This window comes from Heterocephalus glaber, unplaced genomic scaffold (assembly GCF_053883595.1).
Source record: "Heterocephalus glaber isolate CG9 unplaced genomic scaffold, H.glaber_assembly_v1.0 deba00001564, whole genome shotgun sequence".
NCBI classification, from domain to species: Eukaryota; Metazoa; Chordata; class Mammalia; order Rodentia; family Bathyergidae; genus Heterocephalus; species Heterocephalus glaber.
In genome coordinates, this window is record NW_028258351.1 from 1,569,321 (window position 1) to 1,590,075 (window position 20,755).

The following is a 20,755-nucleotide window of genomic DNA, read 5'->3' on the forward strand; positions in this document are numbered from 1 at the left end:
TCTTACTCTGCCACAGGATAAGGTAAAATGCAGCAAACACAAATCATTTTACATAAAAAGGAAGATTTTACTATCTTATGTCTTTGAATTTAATAATGATCTGAGAGCAAGGGTTGAAGATAGTCAAAGATATCAATTTAAATGACTTGCAAGTTTTAACTCATACTGAATAAAGTAACTTTGTAAAATTCTATAGTTTGGAAACAAGTGGGAACTGGGCACAGTGATATGTGCCTGTAATCCTAGCTATTTGGGATGCTGAGGCAGGAAGGTTGCAAATTCAAGGCCAGTTTAGCAGGATCTGTCTGGGCAAGATTTAGCCTGGGCACTTTAGCAAGATCTGTCTCAAAAATAAAATGCAATGGGGACCGGAGATTTAGCTCAATGGTTCCGCCACCTGCCTCACAAGCACAAGGTCCCGAGTTTGATCCCCGGTACCAAAAATATATATATAAATAAAGTAAAATACAATGAACTAGGGGTGTAGTTAAATAATAAAGCTCTTGCCTAGTATGGTGAGGTGTTGGGTTCAATCCCTACTACCTCAAAAAAAAAAAAAAAAGAAGAAAGAAACGGAGGCTGAGAACATAGCTGAGTGCTAGAGTTAGAGTAAGTGCTTAAGCATGTGCTAGGCCCAAGGTTCAATTCCTGGCTATGTAACCAGAGAAAAAGAAAAATTACAACATGTTAAGAGTAAAAGTTTGAAAAATAAGATAACTTGTTTGTTTTTTGTTTCCTAAAAGATTAGTGCAGCCAGTGTTACTAATGGAATGGAATGGGAGTCTGGGGGTGGTTGTGGTATTTTGTATTTAATGCCTACCCAATAGGGTAGGAATGCTGTATGTATTTCCTTAGAAGAATATGTTTTGAGTAAGATTGCCAAAATGCTGCCTGTCCCAATGACCTGCCACTTGTATTCTTTCAGAGTGTTGGGATGATGACTGTGAAGTTTACTGTTGCCTTTTACTGATGTAAGATTCAGAAATTAAAACTTAAATCAGAATTGTAGAGGTCTTAAGCCTTCACTTTTTAGAAGAATGCTCTATTTTCCTCCATCTTCCTATTGAGTATCAGTCAAGAGTCTGTAAGCCAAGGTTGCGCATTTTCTCAAAGGCTGTTTTATAGTGTCCAGGTTTAATCTTACTTTAAGGGAGCGTTTTTATGTTTGATTTGATTGAAGTATTTAAATTAATATTTGCCACTTAATTTGTATATTGAAACTAAATTCCCAAATTAAGTCCTAGTATCTTTTCCCTTACTAGTTTGTATTAAATTTATTTAAGGCCAAAAATTTTTTCAGCTTAATAGGAGACCTTTTCCTATTCAGAAATTGCAAGTTATTTATATTATTTTAGTAGTGAAAACATATAAAAACCAAAAAAAGTTCATCAGTTGTTATGGTAGTTCTTATAGCCAGCACCTTTTCTTTTTATGCAGTGAAATAGACATTTTCCTAGTGAACAGCTTCTCAAAGTACAAGGTAAAAATGAAAGATTCTTTGAAATTCTATTGATTTGATAATATATTTGATCATTTAACTTTGGAAACTATGGTAAAGCATTTGATGATTATATATATGCTCACTAAAGTGGTTAGCGTTCCATTGATGTTAAGCACATTTTCCTATAAACTGTTTGCAGTTGCCTCTGCCATTCAGTGCCTACTGGTTTTCCCCCTGTGAAATATCTCTGTTCCTTTACATACGCAAATTTATCAGAGCTTGTGGTATAGATGATCTGAAACCAAACAGGATTCATTTTCATGTTTTAGTGCCACTTGGACATTCTGAGTGTCAGTTGTTGCTGGGACTTGCTTTTGACTCTGTTGAACCTTTACTGGTTGTGGTTTTTCTGGCCATCATGTGACTTCTCTGAAAATTCCCCCTCCTCTTCATTTCCAGTAAACTGTTGAGCAGGAGTGACTCAGAGTGAAACCAGCTTCCCTGTAACCACAGGGCTTGTTAAAGAATTTGTCAACGTGGACTCTAGAGGGTTTGCGTTAAGCTTTGCAGTTACTGCTATGGTTTGTGTTGCATCAGGAGGTCCACAGAAAGCTGTCTTTTCTCAGGATCTCAGCTGTTTGTGTAGTTAAACCGATCACCTTTATGACAGTGAACATGAGAGGCACATGTTAAACACATTTATCATTAAAGGCATTGTCAAAGCTACCAACGTTTAATGTATTTTCTCCTTTTAAAAATCAACCAGCCATACCCAACAACATGTAGTTTTTGAAAAGTCCAGCCTGCTAGATATTTCATAGCTGGCTTATGATTTTACCACAAAGTATCAGCAAGATTAAGCAATTTTCAGTCGTCTCTTGATGGATTCTCTTGCAGAATATTTCAACTCTTGGTACAGTTAGGTTTTGGTACCAAAGGTCACTTACGTTTGGTTCAGCAAGAAAAAGTGATGCTCAGAAAGTTCAGTGGCTATAATTTCTAAGCATACTTAACATGATTTATGGTGGAATTCTTCATGTCTCTTTTTATTTGGATTCTAGAGCTTTCACTTTATTCTGAACGCTTTTCTCACCACCCCACTCCCAGACTTGAATCATTTTCTTTGTGACTCTTCTTTCTTTAACCCATTCCTATAGTACTAAATAAATGAACTGGAAAGATAGAATTTGATACAAGCTGCTGAATGAGTGTCCACGGAAACTTACCTGCTCATTGTGCATTTCCGAGTCTATTTATTTTCACGTGTGTTTCTGTATTTAACTTTACCATCATCTTTAGCCAGAGTTAACTTAAAAAAATAAATTTAGTGAAAATATTTAAATCCAACCTCCTAAAAACTATTTTCATCCTACTTACCTGTTTTTTTTTTTTTTATACCGGGGATCAAACTCGGGTCCTTGCGCTTGCGCAGCAGACGGCGAAACCACTGCGCTAAATCCCCGGCCCTACTTACCTCTTTGTAGCTATCTGTCTATCTATTCTAGAAACTTGTGAGCTAGTTATTCCTCTAAAAAAAGAATACGGAGGGCTGAGGCTGGAGCTCAGTGGAAGATTGCTTGCCTAGTATGTGCAAGGCCCTGGCTTCCATCCCCAGTACAAAAGAAAGACTATAGAATAATGGAGGTTTAAAAATTCTAGCCATACTCCTTAACTCTCAGTGATCAAATTAAAATAGAAAAAAGTCTTGTTTGATGATGAAGCAATTCTAATTGAAACTAGATGCTTTACAAATGAAAATAAGAGGTTAGTAACAGCCCAGTCAATGAAAAGCACAGTAAGTAAGAAATAGTCAAGCTTTTTCTTGTTAGTTTGCTTTGGATGTTGGAGTAGAATACAGTTTTATGTCTGCTTTGTTCTTTTCATCTCCACACCTGTTTACAGATAGGAAGAAAAATAAGCAGCAGGCAAGCATTAGGTTACCTTTGTTAAGCTAATTTAAAAGGTTTTGGGTTTTGGCAGGTTCGTATTTCAAACACCTTTTGTAAAATGCCTTTAGAAAGTTCTCTTTTCTTTGAAACTTGGACCATTAGACTCTCTATGCGTGTGTGTTTTTGCTCATGAGTTTGCAAGTTGGTAACATACTAAATAAAAACCCATTCTAATTACATTAGAAGAATGTGATCATTCACTGTTTATATCCAACAGCTCTCAAATCTCTTTGATCACTTCTCTTTCCCCATGCACCTTTATCCTATAACTGCTCCTTGATTCCAGTTCTGGCCCAAGATCAGAGTGTAATGGAAGACATGGACAGCAGAGTAACTATTAATGCTCACTTTCTATGACAAAAACTTTGTTTTTGTTTTTTGGTAATAGAGATTGAACGTATAGCTTTCTCTACATCCCCAGCCCTTCTGATTTTTTTTTTTTTTACCCAGGATCTCACTAAATTTTGCAGGCTGGGTTCACACTTGTGATCCTCCTGCCTCAGCCTCCCAAGGATCTGGGATTGCAGTCATACACCACTACATCCAGCAAGTATTGTTTTTTTTGTTTTTTTTTTTTTAGGTACCGGGGATCGAACTCGGGTCCTTGCGCTTGCGCAGCAGGCGGCAAAACCACTGAGCTAAATCCCCGGCCCCAAGTATTGTATCTTTATTTCTAGTTAGCCAAGATGTTTGGTTTGTCATGGTAGATCTGCAGTTCTTTCTAAGTTAGCTATGTAAGATTTCGCTCACTAGATTATCCGTTCCTTTTTTCCTATTTTGGATCTTACAATGTAAAAAATATAACTGCCCTGAGCTTAAGCGAAAGCACTACGCAGTAGAATAGAAATGGGCATAATTATTAATGCAGTGCTGCTCTCAAAAGTAGAACGATTGGGCTGGGGCTATAACTCAGTAGCAGAGTAAGTGCTTAGCACATGTGACACCTTGAATTCAATTCCTGACATACGTACCCCAAAAGTAGGGAAATTCAGTTATGTGCTACCGAATGACATTTCCATCTGCAAGAGCCCACATATGCAACAGTTGTCTTATATGTGTATATCACCTGGTGACTTCATATTATAATCATTTGTATAAATATGCTGTATGGTGGTTGTACAATGATGAAATGACATGTTTCTCAGAACACATTCCGGAGTTAGTCGTCTATTTCCTTAATATGGGTCTTCATCAATTAATTTATCCAAACTTGTAAAAATTTGTATTTTTACTACTTCTTGTAGTTAAGATTTCAGTAAGCTTATAGCCTGTTGTACAAAGCAGCGCTTCCATTTGTCTGTTTTACGTTTATCTGCCTTACGCAGGAGTTGTAGTTTAGTGGTAGAACACTTGCCTAGCACGTGTGAGGCCCTCATTTCAGTTCCAGTACTGCCCCAAAATAATAAAATTACTTCTCCCAAGTTGAAAGGGTTGTAGGATTTGTTAAACACATCCCATTACCTGTTGAGCTTATTTATAACTGTAGATTTCACCCAGCTCCCTCTTCAGCCTTTTGAGAGAATGTAATTTTTTATCCAGTAGCACTCAAATCTCTTTGGTCATCTCTTTCCCAGTGGATCTCTAATTCTTTCATAGTGTTTTTTCTAACATGGAATTAACATAATTGCATATAATTTTCCAGAGGCAATTACATGCCTGGTCCCATATCCTTTGTTTTCAAGTCAATTTTTCTACCCTTGACAGTTTTCTAAATTCCATATTGACTTAGTTTTCATAGTTTTGGTTGAGCCAGGTTCATCTGAACCTTGTGTCTTTTTTCTTTTTCCCCCCACAAATGTGTAGTATTGTTATGTACCTTTCCATGGCAGATTAGTAGGCTTTTTGTTTTTTTTAAAATTTGCTTGAATCTGAGAATACATTATTCATTACTTATAAACAGACAAAAACATTGAGAAATGACTCCCTTATTATCAACTAAGATTTGGGAATTAACTCTTTCTGTGAGACATTAACTACCAGATGAGAGATACTGACTTCAGTCAGGAACTGAGAAAAATAGAAAAATGCATTACTTTTATAATGTATCCTGTGAGCTACATCCCCAGCCCTATAATGTATCCTTTGCTTTTCTCTAATAAATCTTGCACACTCAGATATTTTCCCTGAGTACTTAGAATACTGTTCTTTTAAGGCTAAAAAGGTTTTTGTTTTGAGACCGGTCCTGCTGTGTTGCTCAGGCTAATCTTGAACTCCTGGACTCAGGAGATGCTCCTGCTTCAGCCTCCCAGGTGACTAGGACTATAGGTACACCATTCCATCCAACATGGAGTCCTTTCTTATTTCAACAAGAGGCCAGGCAAGCACAGATGTGAGTGGATGCCTGGCTGCCAAAAAATTACCATGTGAGTTCCTTTCAACAGGAACAGAGGGACAGGAAAATGAAGCTGGAGAAGCACCCAATTTTTGTGCTGGTAACTTGGCTAGAATAAGTAAAGGAGGACAAAGCACTGTATGCTTAGCTGAACTTCTAAGAATAATTTATCTACTTTCTATTTGAAAATGATAGATCCTGGTGGCCAGTCCCCCACCCCATGCCCCAAGAAAGACTCTGGGAGCCATGTGTCTTCGATCCTTGCTTTTTTTCTAGACTATGCCAGAATTGGTTTATATCTAATGGGTTGTTCATGAGTTGTAAAATTAGTAGTATGGTGAGATGCCCATTACAGGTATAAATGAAGAATTTCTTCTTATCCTCTTTAGAGAAAAACTGAACAACTTGGCTAAGAGAAATGAAAATATTTAATATTTTCATTGCACTGACATTTTGATGTCATGGAAGACTAGAATTGTTAGTGCTAGGATTCTCCTTCTCACTGTAGTAGCACTTTTCATCTTTTTTGGTTCTTTTGCTCTCCCTTTCCTTGTAGGTTTCATCCAACATAAATCACCAGCAGCACCAAAAAAAAAAAAAATCTTAAAAATACACCTTAGTTATTAAAGAAACCTACTCAAATATACAATTTTTTATAGGTAGCAGTGATTTTTATTTTTTAAGATGTTTCAAATATATAATATTAAAATATAAGCAGTTATGTTAATAATATTGGTGAGGAAGTCAACAGTAAAATAAAATGTTTTTGTTCATTTTGAGTTCATTAACTCTCTCTTTTTCGTAATGTGCAGTGCTTGAGATTGAACTCGGTCCATACGTACTAAGGAAGCGCTCTCCCCTCAGCCCCTACCCCGCTTCAGATTTTTAAATGAAAACTCAGTAGAGCCCTGATAATGAGTAGAAAATATTAGTTAAGACACTGTTAGTCTGAGCTCATAAGGAGAAAGATTTGAAGACTGAGTTAGATTACATTGCAGTTCTCATGAAGATAATAGCTAATTGTACCGTTTTATTGTATTCTCTGTGTTGTATTTCATTTTAGAAAATAATGATGTGGTTCTTAGGGCCTTAATAACAAATCATTTCAGAGTCATTGTTCATGCTGAAACAGCTTTTGGAGGCCTTTTTTTTTGGTACTGGGGATCGAACTCGGGACCTTGACTTGCAAGGCAGGCATGGTGCCACAGAAACAGCTTTTAATAACAAGTCATCATTACTGTTTCGCCTCATTTCTGTTTAATAGTTTTAGTTACTTGGCACACATATTTCACTAGGACACAGAAACCAGCAAGTTGTTTCTAGGCCGGACAAGGACTTCACAATGAGTGTATTTTAACATACATTCCCATCGTATGTGAGGAACTATTGAAACAGTTTCTCTGTGGTTTGTTTCTTTGAGACAGGTCTCACTGTGTAGCTCAGGCTGGCCTCAAACTTGCTGGGGTCCTCCTCTCCCAACCCCCTGAGTGATGAGATTACAGGCGTGCGCCACTATGCCCAGCTTTTCCTCTGTGGTTTTTAATATTGGCTATGAACCCACTTAAGCACAAATCCAAGAAAAGCATTATTTGCTCAGCAGAAGTTTTAACATCCAATAAATTAAGAAGGCAGGGCCCAGGGATTTAGCTCAGTGGCACCACGCCTGCCTTGCAAGCACAAGGCCCTGAGTTCAATCCCCAGTCCTCGTGCCCCCCCTCCCCCAAGAAAAAAGGCAGGTAAGTGTGATGTGGTGGTGCATGCCTGTAATCCCAGCATTCTGAGAGGCTGAGATAGGAGGATTGCTTGTTTGAGCCCATTTTGGTCAAATCAGTGACTAAATTTTCAAAATTTTTAAAGGGCTGGGGATATAGCTCAGTGTGAAGGGTCTTGGGTTCAAGGTATAGTACTGCAGGGTGGGATGGGGAGGTAAACTACCTTAAGGTATTAACCAAATACAGGTTTTTCTGCAGTAACATTGAATTCATTTAGTGTGTTTAGGGATTCCCCCCTGCGCCCCCCACACACACTTCTTTTTTAGACAAGGCCTTGCTAAATTGCCCATACTGGTCTCAAACTATTGCTCTCCTGACTCAGCCTCTTAGAGTGATGGGATTACAGGCAGACACCATCCCTTCCAGTTTTCTGCTGCTTTTTTTTTGGTACTGGGGATCGAACTCAGGTCCTTGCGCTTGTGGGGCAGACAGTGGAACCACTGAGCTAAATCCCCGGCCCTCTGGTGCTTTTAAAGAGGTCTTTTTGTGTGTTCACTCATCATGAAAAAGGTTTAGTGTTACCGTTTGAAGACACTTCGTATATTCAGATTCAAGTTGATATTAATAAAAGTTTAAACTCGCCTTTCAGTTTCCTTTATAATAATAATTACCCTTTCGGTTTCCTTTTCCTTTAATCATAATAGCTTTCTTAGGAAAAAGACATGTGAAGCAACAATGGCAAAGGGAATGTTCAGGCTTTAAGGCTTTGTCTCTTTTCTTTATTGGTTCTTGAAATCTCAGTGATAGGAGTGACTGTAACTTCTTTTACATGTATGTTTGGAAACATGTTCCTAGTGTTTCTTGCTTATTTTATTTTATTTTATTTCTTTTGTGGTTCTGGGATTGAACCCAGGACCTTCACACTGAGCTGCATCCCCACCCGGCCTGTTTAAAATTTTGAGGCAGGATCTCCCTAAGTCACTAAGTAACCTGGACTGGGCTTAAATTTGTGATCCTCCTGCCTCGGCCTCCCAGTGGGCTGGGATTACAAGCATGAGGCAGCCCATCTGGCTCATAATTGATTTATTTCTGAGAAAAAAGCAAAATATGATGCATGGTTACTTATTATAAATGTATGTTACTTATTTAGGTAGAGTTAGATAATTAAACTGTTCTGTCAGGGACTTAAATTATGAAATAGATTATAAAAGTTATGAAATGTGAATATAAAGAAATGAAACTATTAAAAGGAATTTGGTTTTAGTTGTACAGATTTTTTTTTAAATGAAGGCTGACAATTGAGGAAGTATCAGCTTGGATTTGGTACATTTTTTCCACAAATACTACAAAACTGTTAAAGTAAAATATTAATTTTCTTTGGTATTTAACTTGAACATTGACTAATGTGTTAATTTGTTTGGTAATCTTTTCCTTCTCTGTTTCTTTAAAATACTGTTTACTATTGGAACACATTTTCACTTGTCTTATTTTACTTAGACTGAAAAAAGAACCGCAAATTTTGTTAAAAATTGTTCTTTCCTATTTTTTTGGTTGAGACAGTGTTTCGCCTTCTAGTTCAGGCTGGTCTTGAATTCACTATGTAGCTCAGGCTGTCCTTGAACTCATGATGATTCCTCTGCCTCAGCTTCCTGAGTCCTGGGCTTTATAAGTGTACATCACCATGCTTGGCTGCTAAAAAATTTTCTTTCAAACTTTAGTAAGAGGAGAGGATTTTGGGTGGTGTTAGGTGGCAAGTGTGAACATACTAGAGTAGAGTTTATTGACAAATACATCGGTAAAATTGTCCCTCTGAATTTTAAAAGCAAGCGAGAGCTAAGCATGGTGGTGCACTGACCCGGAGGCAAGCAGGAAGACTTCAGTGAGTTCAAAGCCAGCCCGAACTCTATAGCAAGACCTCATCTCAAAAAAAAAAATGTGTATACACACACACACACACATATTGAGAAAAGCTGCCAAATTTATATAAATAATGAAGAAGCACTGAAACTTTACCAAGAAAAATAAAGAACTTTTAAAACTGTAGGGCAGGTGGTCTGGGGATTTAGCTCGGTGGTGCCACTGCCTGCCTCGCAAACACAAGGTCTCGAGTTTGATCCCTGGTACCAAAAAAAAAAAAACTACAGGGCAGGGGCAGGCCTTGGTGGCACATGCCTATAATCCCAGTACTTGGAAAGCTGAGGCAGGAGGATCGCTGCATGTTTGAGTTTGAGGCCAGCCTGGGCTACATAGTGAATTCAGACAGCCTGAACTGCATAGTGAGATCGTGCCTCTAAAAACAAACAAACAACAACAAAAACTACAAGGTAGGAAAGAAAATGAAATTACATTTAACATGTAAAATATTTTGGACAACGAGAGAATAGTCTTGATAAAATTCGGTAGCCTGGGTGTTTGAGTGGTGGAGTCCATGAAGGCCAGAGGTTCAATCTTAGGACAACCTAAAAAATTTTAAATGAAGCCTTGAGACTGCATCAAGAAGTTTTACTTATATGACTTTAAAATGAATTTAAAATAAAAAACAAGAAAATATAAATGAGTTACTTCACCATTGTAAAATATGTTTGATTTGGTATAAATACTAATACAGTGCTTCCCCAGAGTTATCTTCATGACACTGGAAAGTGAAAAGAATCAAGAAAGTACTCCATCAAAATGCATATTCAGCTACTGTTTATTTCTTATAATGAAAAAAACTGTGCAGATTTTATGTTTAATTTTAATTAATATAGACTATTTGATATTTAATTGTAATATTAATCCTGAAAATAGTGAGAGATCTAGAAAAAATTACAGGAACTGAAAGTAGCATGGTCACTGTGTGTTAATTACAGAGTGACATTTATGGAATCCGTTCTTCCTAGTGGACATTCACCGATGAAAAACACAACTCCTCTTGTAGAAGGCACTTGGCTTGTTTCCCTTGTAATACATGCCGGCTTCAAAACCACTTTTAACAGTAAAGGAGACTTCTGCTGTACCTGTTTGGCTAGGTTAGCTCTGCACAAAGTTGAAGGAAGATGACCCAAGCCCTTAAGGCTGACAGAAGGAACTGAAGGAAGAAAGACTATTTCCCTTTGTTCAAGCTGAATTGCTCTTAAGAGACGCTACCCCAAAGGGGAAAAATGATTCCTTATTATTATTCTCCTTTATTAAGAATTATCCCAGTATTGAATTGACTTCTTTTTCAGGATTTTATTTTTATAAGCATGTTTCTTATAGGGGAGGTGCAGCAATATCTGTAATCCCAGGTGCTCTGGAAGCTAAAGCAGGAGAATTGTGAGACCTTGCCTTGAAAAACAGAAACCTGTTTCCCTCAGTTTCTGTAATCTTGCTTTTTTTTTTGTAGAAGCAAGGAGAAAAAAGATATGTTAGACCATTGTTAGTATACTAGGTCATCTGCATCATGTTTAATCATTTTGTCTTTATATAAACTATTTGTATAATTATACCTCTTTTCCAGTTTAAATTAGTATGTGTGTGCATACATCTAATTGAAAATGCCATCATTGTGAAATGGTGGCACTATCAGTCACTTGATTTAAGTGTAAGATTTTGTGCAGGGTATGATGGTGCACACCTGTAATCCCAGCATTTGGGAGGCTGGGAGTTCAGAGTTAAGAGGCCAGCCTGAACTGCATAGCAAGACCTTGTCTCAAAAAACAAAACAAAAAGTATAAGATTTTATCGATCCCTGGTACCAAAAAACAAAACAAAACAAAACAGTGTAAGATTTTAAAGCCTTGAAATTAAGCAAAAGAAAACAAGAAACCAAGGGCAGGGGTACCGTCCTGTAATCCCAGTTACTCAGGAGGCTGAGGCAAGAGGATCAAAAATTTAAAAATATTTAAAGGGCTGGGGGTGTAACTCAGTGGCAGAGCAGTTGTGTGCCATCTGCAAGACCCCGGGTTCAGTCCCCAGTACCTTTAAAAAAAAAAAAAAAGGACCTACTTTTTGACTGTTACTTATCTTGTCTACATCATTTAATGTAGAAAAACTTTTTCTGCAATTTTATACATTAGGGACCATATAAATGCTGTAACATTGGAATCAACCTGGCTGTCTACCGACGGATGGAAAAAGAAATTTTGGTGCATATACCTAATGGAATATTATTTGTGAAAAAAGAATGAGATTCTGTCACTTCCAGCAACATGGTTGAAACTGGACATTATGTTAAGTAAAATAAGTCAGGCATGGAAAGATAAATAGTCAGTGATCTTCTCTATGTGTGGAGGCTAACAGTTGTTATCCACTGGGCATAGCAGCACATGCCTGTAATCCCAGCACTGGGGAGGCTGAGGTGGGAGGATCTCCAAGATTCCAGGCCAGCCTGGGCTACATAGTGAAACCCTCTCAAAAGAAAAAAGTTGATGTCATAAAGAACAGTGGTCACCAGAGCCTGGGAAGGCTGTGAGGGAGGGAGGTGTGGAGGAAGATAGTTAACAGTACAGGGTTGCATTTGGGTGGAGAGAATAACTTCCACAGTTCAATAGTACATTAAGGTAAATAGTATACAATGGTGAGTATTCCAAAATCGCTAGTAGAAAAGATTTGGGGCCAGGGATGTAGCTCACTGGTTCTGCCACCTACCTCACATGTGCATTCCCAGTACCAAAAAAAAAAAAAGTGAGAAAAAGGTTTTGAATCTTACAAACGCAAAGAAATGATGTCATTTGCAGGAAAATGGATGACACTCAAAACCATCATGCTATGCAAAGTAACCTTGGCTCAGGAAGTTAAATGTCAAGTGTTTTCTCTTACATGAGAATCCTAAACTAGAAGTAGAAAAACAAAATAAAGGAGAAATGGTAGGAAACCAGAAGGTAGACTCCTGGGGATGGTGAAGGGATCGGGGGGAGGAGGACTGAGGGATTCAAAGTGAGCATTTCCCCAAAATGAATATCACTTCTGTATTACAGACATGCACTTGAGAAAGAAATGAATGGTAAATTGAGTGGTGGATAGGGCAGAAACCCTGCTCCATCACCACACACTGAATACTTGTATGGAAATGTCCCTAACCTGCCTAAATATGTGTGATTTCTGTGTGTCAGAGATTAAAAGTTTTTGGAAACTTGCTGTAAGAGAAAACTATTCCCCTAAGTATCTAATTTGGAAAATGTATTTATTGAAAAAATACATTATCAAGCTGCTTTTGTAGCTTAGTGGTAGAGGACTTCCATAGCAAGCACCAAGCCCTGGTTAAACCCCTACCACCAATTAAAGAGGACTTTAATCTTGAGTTGGAAATCGTAATTCAAAATAGAAAATGCTCTTTGCTCAGTGGTTCAGTTGTTTAATATGAAATCTGCCCCGGGTGAGGTGGCAAACACCTGCCTCAAAATAAAAAATAAAAAGGGTGGGGGTGTAGCACAGTGTGAGAACCTTGGGTTCAATCCCCAGTATCACAAAGAACTAAAACAGGTAAATTAGATGTAACCTGCTTACTGAAACTGTAAACCTAATCCCCAAGAGAAGTTATTTTTCCTCTCTTTGGAAATAAATTGTTAATTTGCAATACTTTGTTGTAGGATTTAGCTATTGAGTAACTGAGAGCCCTGTGTTTTCACATGAAAGTATTTATAATGACTGGCAATAGCAGCTATATAGTATATTCACTTAATTCCTTGATTTTTCTCACTATGTACAGTAGGTAGGAGAAGGGTTTTTTTGTTTTTTGTTTTCTTTTGGTTTTTTGTACTGGGGATCGAACTCAGGACCTTGCGCTTTTGAGGCAGGTGGAGGAACCATTGAGCTAAATCCCTGGCCCTTGTGTATTGAATTGGCTATTTTGGTGACATGATAGGGCTATTCTACATAATATTATCTATCATAATGTTTTTAAGTGAGAATACACTACTTCTGTGTGAATTAGAGAAGCATATTTATTTTTTAAACACTTTGAGTTACTAGCTTTAAACATTTTTCCTAATTCTATGAAGGGTACTTCCTCACCTTCCTGTAAGATTTTTGGACTAAAGAGAGAAGTCTATGAAGTGAAGACTTTAAAAGGAGCATTTATAAATTAGCTAGTTATTTTTATAGCATGAACTATTTTTGTTGGAATTTACATTAGGATATATTCTATTTAAGACCAGAAAAGAATTAGTCTTAAGATTGAATTTCTGGCCAGGTGTGGTGGCTACACCCCTGAAATCACAGCACTCAAGAGCCTGAGCCAGAAACATCATGAGTTCGAGGTCAGCCTGTACTACACAGCATCCCATACACACACACACACACACACACACACACATATGGCAATTTATTTACTTATTTATTTACACCAGCACTATGCTGGAAGAAGAAAAATCATGGAAAGAAACTAGCCAGCTTGATGCATGTTTCATCGTGGAAAGAAGTGTCATAGTGAAATTAAAAAGCCTTGATTTCACAGTCTGAAAATTGAATCATGCCCTATCGTTTTCTCTTGACCCCGCCTGCCTCGCAAGCGGAAGGTCCCAAGTTTGATCCCAGGTACAAAAATCAATCAATCAATCAATCAATAACATTATATCTTGAGTACTTAGTTTTGTGATCTATACATTGGGTATAATCCTGTCCGCTTTACCCATACCTCAGGATTGTTGAAAACCTCAAATATAATAAAATATGAAAAAAAAATTTGTACAGTGCAGTACTATTTTGATTTTTGGGTGGTGTATGGTCAACTCTTGCCATGTAACTGTTTTTTCCCTCTTCTGACTCTCGATCAATAAAGGTGTTTTTATTGACTGTCTTGAAATATCCTCAGTTCTGACCCTGATGTTAACTGGGGATTAAGTCTGACACATTGCAGAAGGAAAAAGAAAAAGATGTGCTAGGGCAGTTTTTCCAACAGAATGAGTTAGTTTGTGGCTGATTTGCAATATTTTGTTCAGCCCTAGAAAATATAGAAAGAATCCTAAAAATTGAGTGATAGTGTTTTGGTTTATTCTTAAATGTGTTAAGACTTTAAAAATGTGATATTGTATGAAAAATATACTTGCATGCTTCTCAGTGACAGCCTGCTATGGTTGTTAATCATTCATCTTATTCTTTAGATGAATCGATGCCATCAGATCATAAGCTATTTAACAAACTATAGAGGCATCTTTCCTCTTCCACGTTCTTTTCGTTAATGTTTTAAAATCCTCCTTTCTACAGGACTTTCCCTCTCGAGCTAAACTGGCAGTTCAGAGACTCGTACAGAAGGTTGGATTTTTTGGAATATTGGCCTGTGCTTCTGTAAGTGGATTGTATTAAAAAATGAGAAATTTCAGTAAATGGTGGGGTCATATTTTGATCAATTCGTTTTTAAAGAGATATTGCCGAATGAACAAAAATGCTAACATTTGTTGGGTATAAATTTTCTGAATCGGTCTTATTCATTAAATGAGCCATCCTCTGTTCATTAGGTTCAGAAACTTGTTTACTGACTTTTAAGTCCTTCATCACAAAGTGATGACTTCAGACCTCAAAGACTTGATTCAGTAAGAACAAAAGAGACAAAATCCATTCTTCCTATGAAGAATTTAGAATTAAGTACATTTACCCACATATTAATGACCTCATTCTTTCCACAAAGTTGTAGATAGGAAATCTTTTTCCAAAATTTCAAGTATTTGTTACAGGGGAAATTCATGAGCTGGGTGTGGTATCGCACCCCCCTAATCCCAGCACTCCTAAGGCTGATGCAGGAGGATCACAAGTTCAAGCTTAGCCTGTGCAATTTAACAAACATCTGTCTTAAAATTTTTTTTTTAAATATATAGCTCAGGGGCCGGGGATCTAGCTCAGTGGTTCCGCCGCCTGCCCTGCAAGCTCAAGGACCCAAGTTCAATCCCCAGTACCAAAAAAAAGAAAAAATGTATAGCTCAATGTGAAGGCTCTGGGTTCAATACTCCAGTACTGAAAAAGAAAAAAGAAGAAAGGGGATGAATTCGTATAAACCTATGGAAGGATCTTAACTCCTGGATAGGCAGTGGAAATATCTGTGCCAAAGTTAAGGGTATCTTTGGCTATAGCAAACTGAAAAGCTATTTTTTGTCTAAAACTTAATATCTTAATGGTCTTAAATCTCAGACTCGTGAAATTGACATTCCTTTGTAAGTTGGTGTTTATCCTGCTGAAGGAGCTGTCGCTAAGATGAAACACTGATGAGAATTTTCTTTGTAGCCTGTATGTAGTTGTTGGTAGTTCAGTGATGGATTTAGCCAGTGTAACTGGAAGCTGGTTTATTTAAGCTGTGATTATAAATTCACAGTTATTTTCTGCTGACTTATAGCTACTTTACCACATATTAGAACATGAACCAGGTATGGTAGGATACACCTGTAATCCCAGCACTTGAGAGGCTGAGGCAGAATGATCGCTGTGAGATTGGAATCAGCCTGGGTGACATAGTGAGTGCAAGGCCAGCCTGAGCTACATAGCAAGACCCTGTCTCAAAAATTAATTAATTAGAGCCGGGGATTTAGCTCAGTGGCACCACACCTGCCTTGCAAGCACAAGGTCCTGAGTTCAACCCCTAGTACCTCCAAAAATAATAATAATAATTAAATAAAAGAAATTTATTTTTGTTTTGAGATACAGTCTCACTAAATTGCTAAGTCTTGAATTTGCAGTCCTCCTGCCTCGGTCTCCTAAAGTGCTGAGATTATTGATATATGCCCCCACACCTGGTTCCAATTTCTAATTTTTATAAATGGAGCAATAAAACACTCATTACAAAGGTTGATATGAAGATTTAAGAAAGTATATGTGAAATAGTTAATGCAGTGCCTTGCGCATAAATGCCGAACTGTTTTTTGTTGTGATATTCTGGGAGTAAAGAAATAAAAGCTGAGCTAGGAAAATAGTTCAGTGCTAGGGCTGTCACCTAGCATGTGATTCAATCTCTAGCACTGAGAAAGAAAGAAAAGAAGGAAAAGGTTCATTTTCTGTCCTAAAAAATTCTGTAGTGTAGTGAGAGAGACTCTTAAAATGCAGAGATTTGTGAAAGTACTACAGAGTCCCCAAAATGAGATTAGACTGAGATCCCTCTTGGATCATAATGACCTGCACTTAGAGACCAGGAGAACAAATTGGGAGCCACATTGCTTGGTTCAAACTTGCCCTGGTGCCAGTGACCCGGGACAGATTGCTTAACCTGCCTCAGCACTTTCACCTACCTGTAAGATGGGCATCATGGCATCATAGAGTATTATAGTGGTTAGTGATACAAAGCCCCTCCAATAGTACCGAACAAGTCTGAGCACTTAATAAAAGATAGCTCTCATCTTTCCTAAGGAGAAGGCAAGGACCTTTGGGTGTTTGTGTTTTTGAGACAGGGTCTTGCTCTGTAGTTCAGGCTGGCCCTGAACTCAAGGCAATCTTCCTGTCTCAGCCTCCTGAGTGTTGGGATTATAGGTGTGCACCACCAGGCCTGGTTGTGGACCTTTGGTTTTTTGAAGCAGAAAATAATTCTTCTTTAGCATTCAAGTATGTCTGTATCCTAACTGCTAGAAATCCACCTCCTATATGTACTAGCCACTCCTCTTTTATTTGGTTATGTATGGTCATTATTTGACATATGAAGATCAATTTGGCCCTCCAGGGTTTTTTTTCTAGACCATCTTTAATACTTATATAGTATTTCTACAGACTTGACTTAAGGTTAAAAGGAGTTTTGTTTTTTGTGGGGTTTTTTGATACTGGGGATAGAACTTGGAAGCTTGTGCTTGCAAGGCAGGTGGTGGAATCACTGAGCTGACCTAAATCCCTGGCAGGAGTTTATATAATTAGCTATTGTCATCATTTAAGCTAAGGTAAAACTCCTAGTTGCTAGTTGAGAAATTTCAAAATAACTTCATGGTTCTTTTTATGTTACTCTTCCTTTCCGTTTATTTAGTTAGCACTTGAAAAAAAAATCACATGCATATCTAATAACAAATTCATTAGTTATGTTCTTCTTGAGAATATACAACATAGAATGAGATCTCCAACAGGTTAACAAATTCTAATTTTTATCTGTTTTGATTTTACATATGTTGTGTACTTTAAATTCATTTGTTTCAACATAAATTGGAGTTTAAGAATAAAAGGGAAGGGCTGGGGATTTAGCTCAGTGGTTTCGTCGCCTGCTGTGCAAGTGCAAGGACTTGAGTTTGATCCCCAGTACCAAAAAAAAAAAAAGAATAAAAAGGAGAAGTTATAACTCATGGAGCTGTGAGGGTTACATGAGAAAATGTTAGACATAGCAGATGTAATGCTGTACATACTTCAACAAGGTTGTAAGAGATGAAATTGCATAAAGCATTCGAATTTAGACAAGAAAAACAAAAATGAGGTATTGAATCCAAGTATTACAAAAGAATATTGAATTCTGATTTAGTTATGGAATTGCTTTTAAGAGACCATATATGACAAATACTTTTTAAACAACTAGGCTCTTCTTTCAGAATTCAAAAATGTAATTACAGAAATTAATTGGCTTATAAATGGTTCAGCCAGCAGCCACAAGGGCAGAGTACTTCTGTGGGAGAAAAATAGATGAAGTGCTTAAAACCAGCTTGTGGTTTCTTTTCATTTTTACATGAAATTGTCTTTTAGCATTCTTAAAACATGGGAATATTTGAGAAAGGTATTTATCGTGAATCACTTCTCTGTCTGGGACTGCGTATTCAAAACACACTTGTAATCTGTGTGCTCTCATCTTTCCACACTTGATTTTCCTTCTAAAATATATCACATGGTCCCACAACCTTGAGCTCTTTTAGAATAAAATATAATGAGTTTTTTAATGTCAAGAGTAAAAACACATTTACCTATACATGTATTTGGAATGCTTGCTAAAGACGTGAACACTTCTAGATAATAATTCATATTTTAGGCTCAAGGGCTGGGGATTTAGCTCAGTGGGACCACACCTGCCTTGTAAGCATGAGGTTCTGAGTTCGATCCCTGGTATCGGAAAAAGAAAGAAAGAAAAAAAGGCACACATTTTAGGCTCAAGATTTTCAAACCCTGCTGACCACTGAAATAATCTCATACCTCCCCACAGAAGATAGCCACCAAATGGCCAAGTATCCACTAAATGCGATTAAATTCCTGCACATCCATGGGCTTTATCCTCACCTCATGATGAAAACATACAGGGCAAGCTGTGAACGTATTGTTTTTTGTTGTTGTTGTTGTTGTTTTGCTACCGGGGATCAAACTGGGGTCCTTGCGCTTGTGCAGTAGGCAGCGAAACCACTGAGCTAAATCCCCGGACCCCGCTCTGAACGTATTGAAGAACAGCCTGAGGTGAACAGGAGGCATCTCAGAGACACGGCGCATACTTGCCTACCTTCTGAACAGGGCGCCACACTGACCTAGGAACCCATACCTTGTTTTGCGGTGTAAGCAGGCTCACAGTGGAATGCAAATGGGTGGTAAAATTGTTCTTTGGAATATATATGAAAAATTGTTCTTTGGATTATATATGAAGTCTTTTTTTCCCTCTATTTTGCAATAGATTCCAAATCCTCTATTTGATCTTGCTGGAATAACATGTGGACATTTTCTTGTACCTTTTTGGACCTTCTTTGGTGCAACCCTGATTGGAAAAGCAATAATTAAAATGCATATCCAGGTAATTATACCCCCCACGCTCATTGGCTTGTTCCTAAGCAAATTAAGTTGCTGGTTCTGCTTCTTTGGTTGGTAACTTACTTAGATAATAAAGTATGCAAAAAATGTCATTTGGAAGTTATTGAATCCCTTTGTTTTCTTTCTTCTCTCCTCCTCTTTTTTTTTCTCTCTGAAACTATTTTTCCAAGACTTTCATCAAACAAAAATAGCGTTCCTGTGTAGCAAAGAGCACATCATTTAAATATGCACCATCCAAAAAATCTAGTTTCTTTCCTGACCACAACCTGAGAGAATATAGCCTTTCACTGCTTCTTATTTTCTCGAACACACTCTGTATACCACTTCCTCTCTTAGCACTGATATCCTTTACCAAAAGCCAGCCAGATGTTACTGTACGAGAGGACGGGGGAGAAAGGGGTCACTGGAGAGGCAAGGAAATGTGGGTTGAGGGAAGAGAAGTGAGAATCTGCTAGTCTTCAAAGCTGTTCTTAGCAAAAGTTTTAGGACACGCACATGTACACGCAAGTATGAAAGCATAAGAGCCTGAGAACTTAAATGAGGGGGAAATGGACATGTGCTTCTAAACTGTGATATGACTTCTTTCCTTCTAGGTCAAGTCTCACTAGAATAAAATAAAAATTAACCTGGAAAGAATGTTTTAAATCAGTATAGCTTACAGCAAAGGAGATATTTACGAAAAGAAAAGCAAAAACAGTGAAGTAATGCCTCTGCCCTTATATGATTCTATAATAACTAAAAATACAGGGCCGGGGATGTAGCTTAGCGGCACAGCACCTGCCTGGCAAGCACAAGGCCCAGAGTTCAATTCCCAGTACCAAAAAAAATTTTTTTAATTAAAAAAATAGATCAATAGATTGATCGAGTATGTAGCCCAGCAGCACAGCACCTGCCTAGCAGTACCGAGAGAGGGGGAAGGGGAGGGAAGGGAGAAGAAAGGAAGGAAGGAAGGAAGGAAAAAGAAAGGAAGGAAGAAAGAAAGAAAGAAAAGAAAGAAAAAGAAAAGAAAAAGAAGAAAAGAATAGAAAGATCTCTCTAGCTAAGGATATAGTTAAGTGTGCGCTTAGCATATGTGAGGCCCAGCACCAAAAAACAAATCTCTACCCCAGGTAGATCTTCTTCTTCCAGGTACCTCTGTACATCTAGAAAAAACTTCAGCTGTTTCTACCTCCCCAGTTTCTAATCTTAGATTATGGCATTTGGGAAGAGTTTATTGATCCTGTCTTCTATTCTCTTGCCATCATAACCACTCAAAATTTCAAAGATATGCTTTTCCTCCTTCAAGAAATAGTCTTCCCACGTACATTAACTACTTTAAAAGTGTTTAATGAACACAAGATTTTTAATAGTGCCATGGTACTTGCTTAAAAGTTTTAAATGCCATCATAGAGTTTTTAAATAGTAAAATACTATATTGAATAAGAAATTATTTTGCAGTGTATCTGAAGATGGTTTTTTCTTTTTAGTTCTTTCTTGGGAAGAGGAGTGCTATCATTTAGCTTTTTGGAGTCTTTAATCCCTAAGAAACAATAAGATTATTTTAATTCTTTTTATATAATTTTATAGTAGTCTAAATTTTCCTATACCTCCATTTTGTACTTGCATTTAGTAACTTTCCATAAATTATTGTAAAATTATGCAGTAAGTATCCCGTCTGTAGTGACAGATGTGCAGATTATATCAGACC

General features: G+C 37.5%; 2 protein-coding genes across 14 annotated transcripts in view; one reads left to right on the top strand and one right to left on the bottom strand.

Annotated features, from left to right (window-relative positions):
* Positions 1-20,755, top strand: part of Vmp1 (vacuole membrane protein 1) — a 105,202-nt gene that overhangs the window by 61,855 nt on the left and 22,592 nt on the right. For 10 of the 12 annotated variants that reach the window (XM_013067660.3, XM_087191860.1, XM_087191866.1 and 7 more), the window contains 2 exons: positions 14,602-14,682; positions 18,935-19,051. In XM_013067660.3, coding sequence (XP_012923114.2) covers positions 14,602-14,682; positions 18,935-19,051 — 198 coding nt within the window. The remainder of the gene's footprint in view (positions 1-14,601; positions 14,683-18,934; positions 19,052-20,755) is intronic. The other 2 variants (XM_087191865.1, XM_087191863.1) reach the window with 1 other exon arrangement.
* The window catches only part of Tubd1 (tubulin delta 1), a 100,608-nt gene that overhangs the window by 15,155 nt on the left and 64,698 nt on the right, over positions 1-20,755 (bottom strand). Inside the window, exon 9 of one of the 2 annotated variants that reach the window (XM_087191857.1) lies at positions 2,082-2,100. The exons of the other annotated variant lie outside the window; for it this stretch is intronic. Within the exon in view, the coding sequence (XP_087047983.1) occupies positions 2,097-2,100 (4 nt within the window). The 3' untranslated portion in view covers positions 2,082-2,096. Of the gene's footprint in view, positions 1-2,081; positions 2,101-20,755 lie in introns of those variants that run through there. 2 annotated transcript variants of the gene reach the window in all.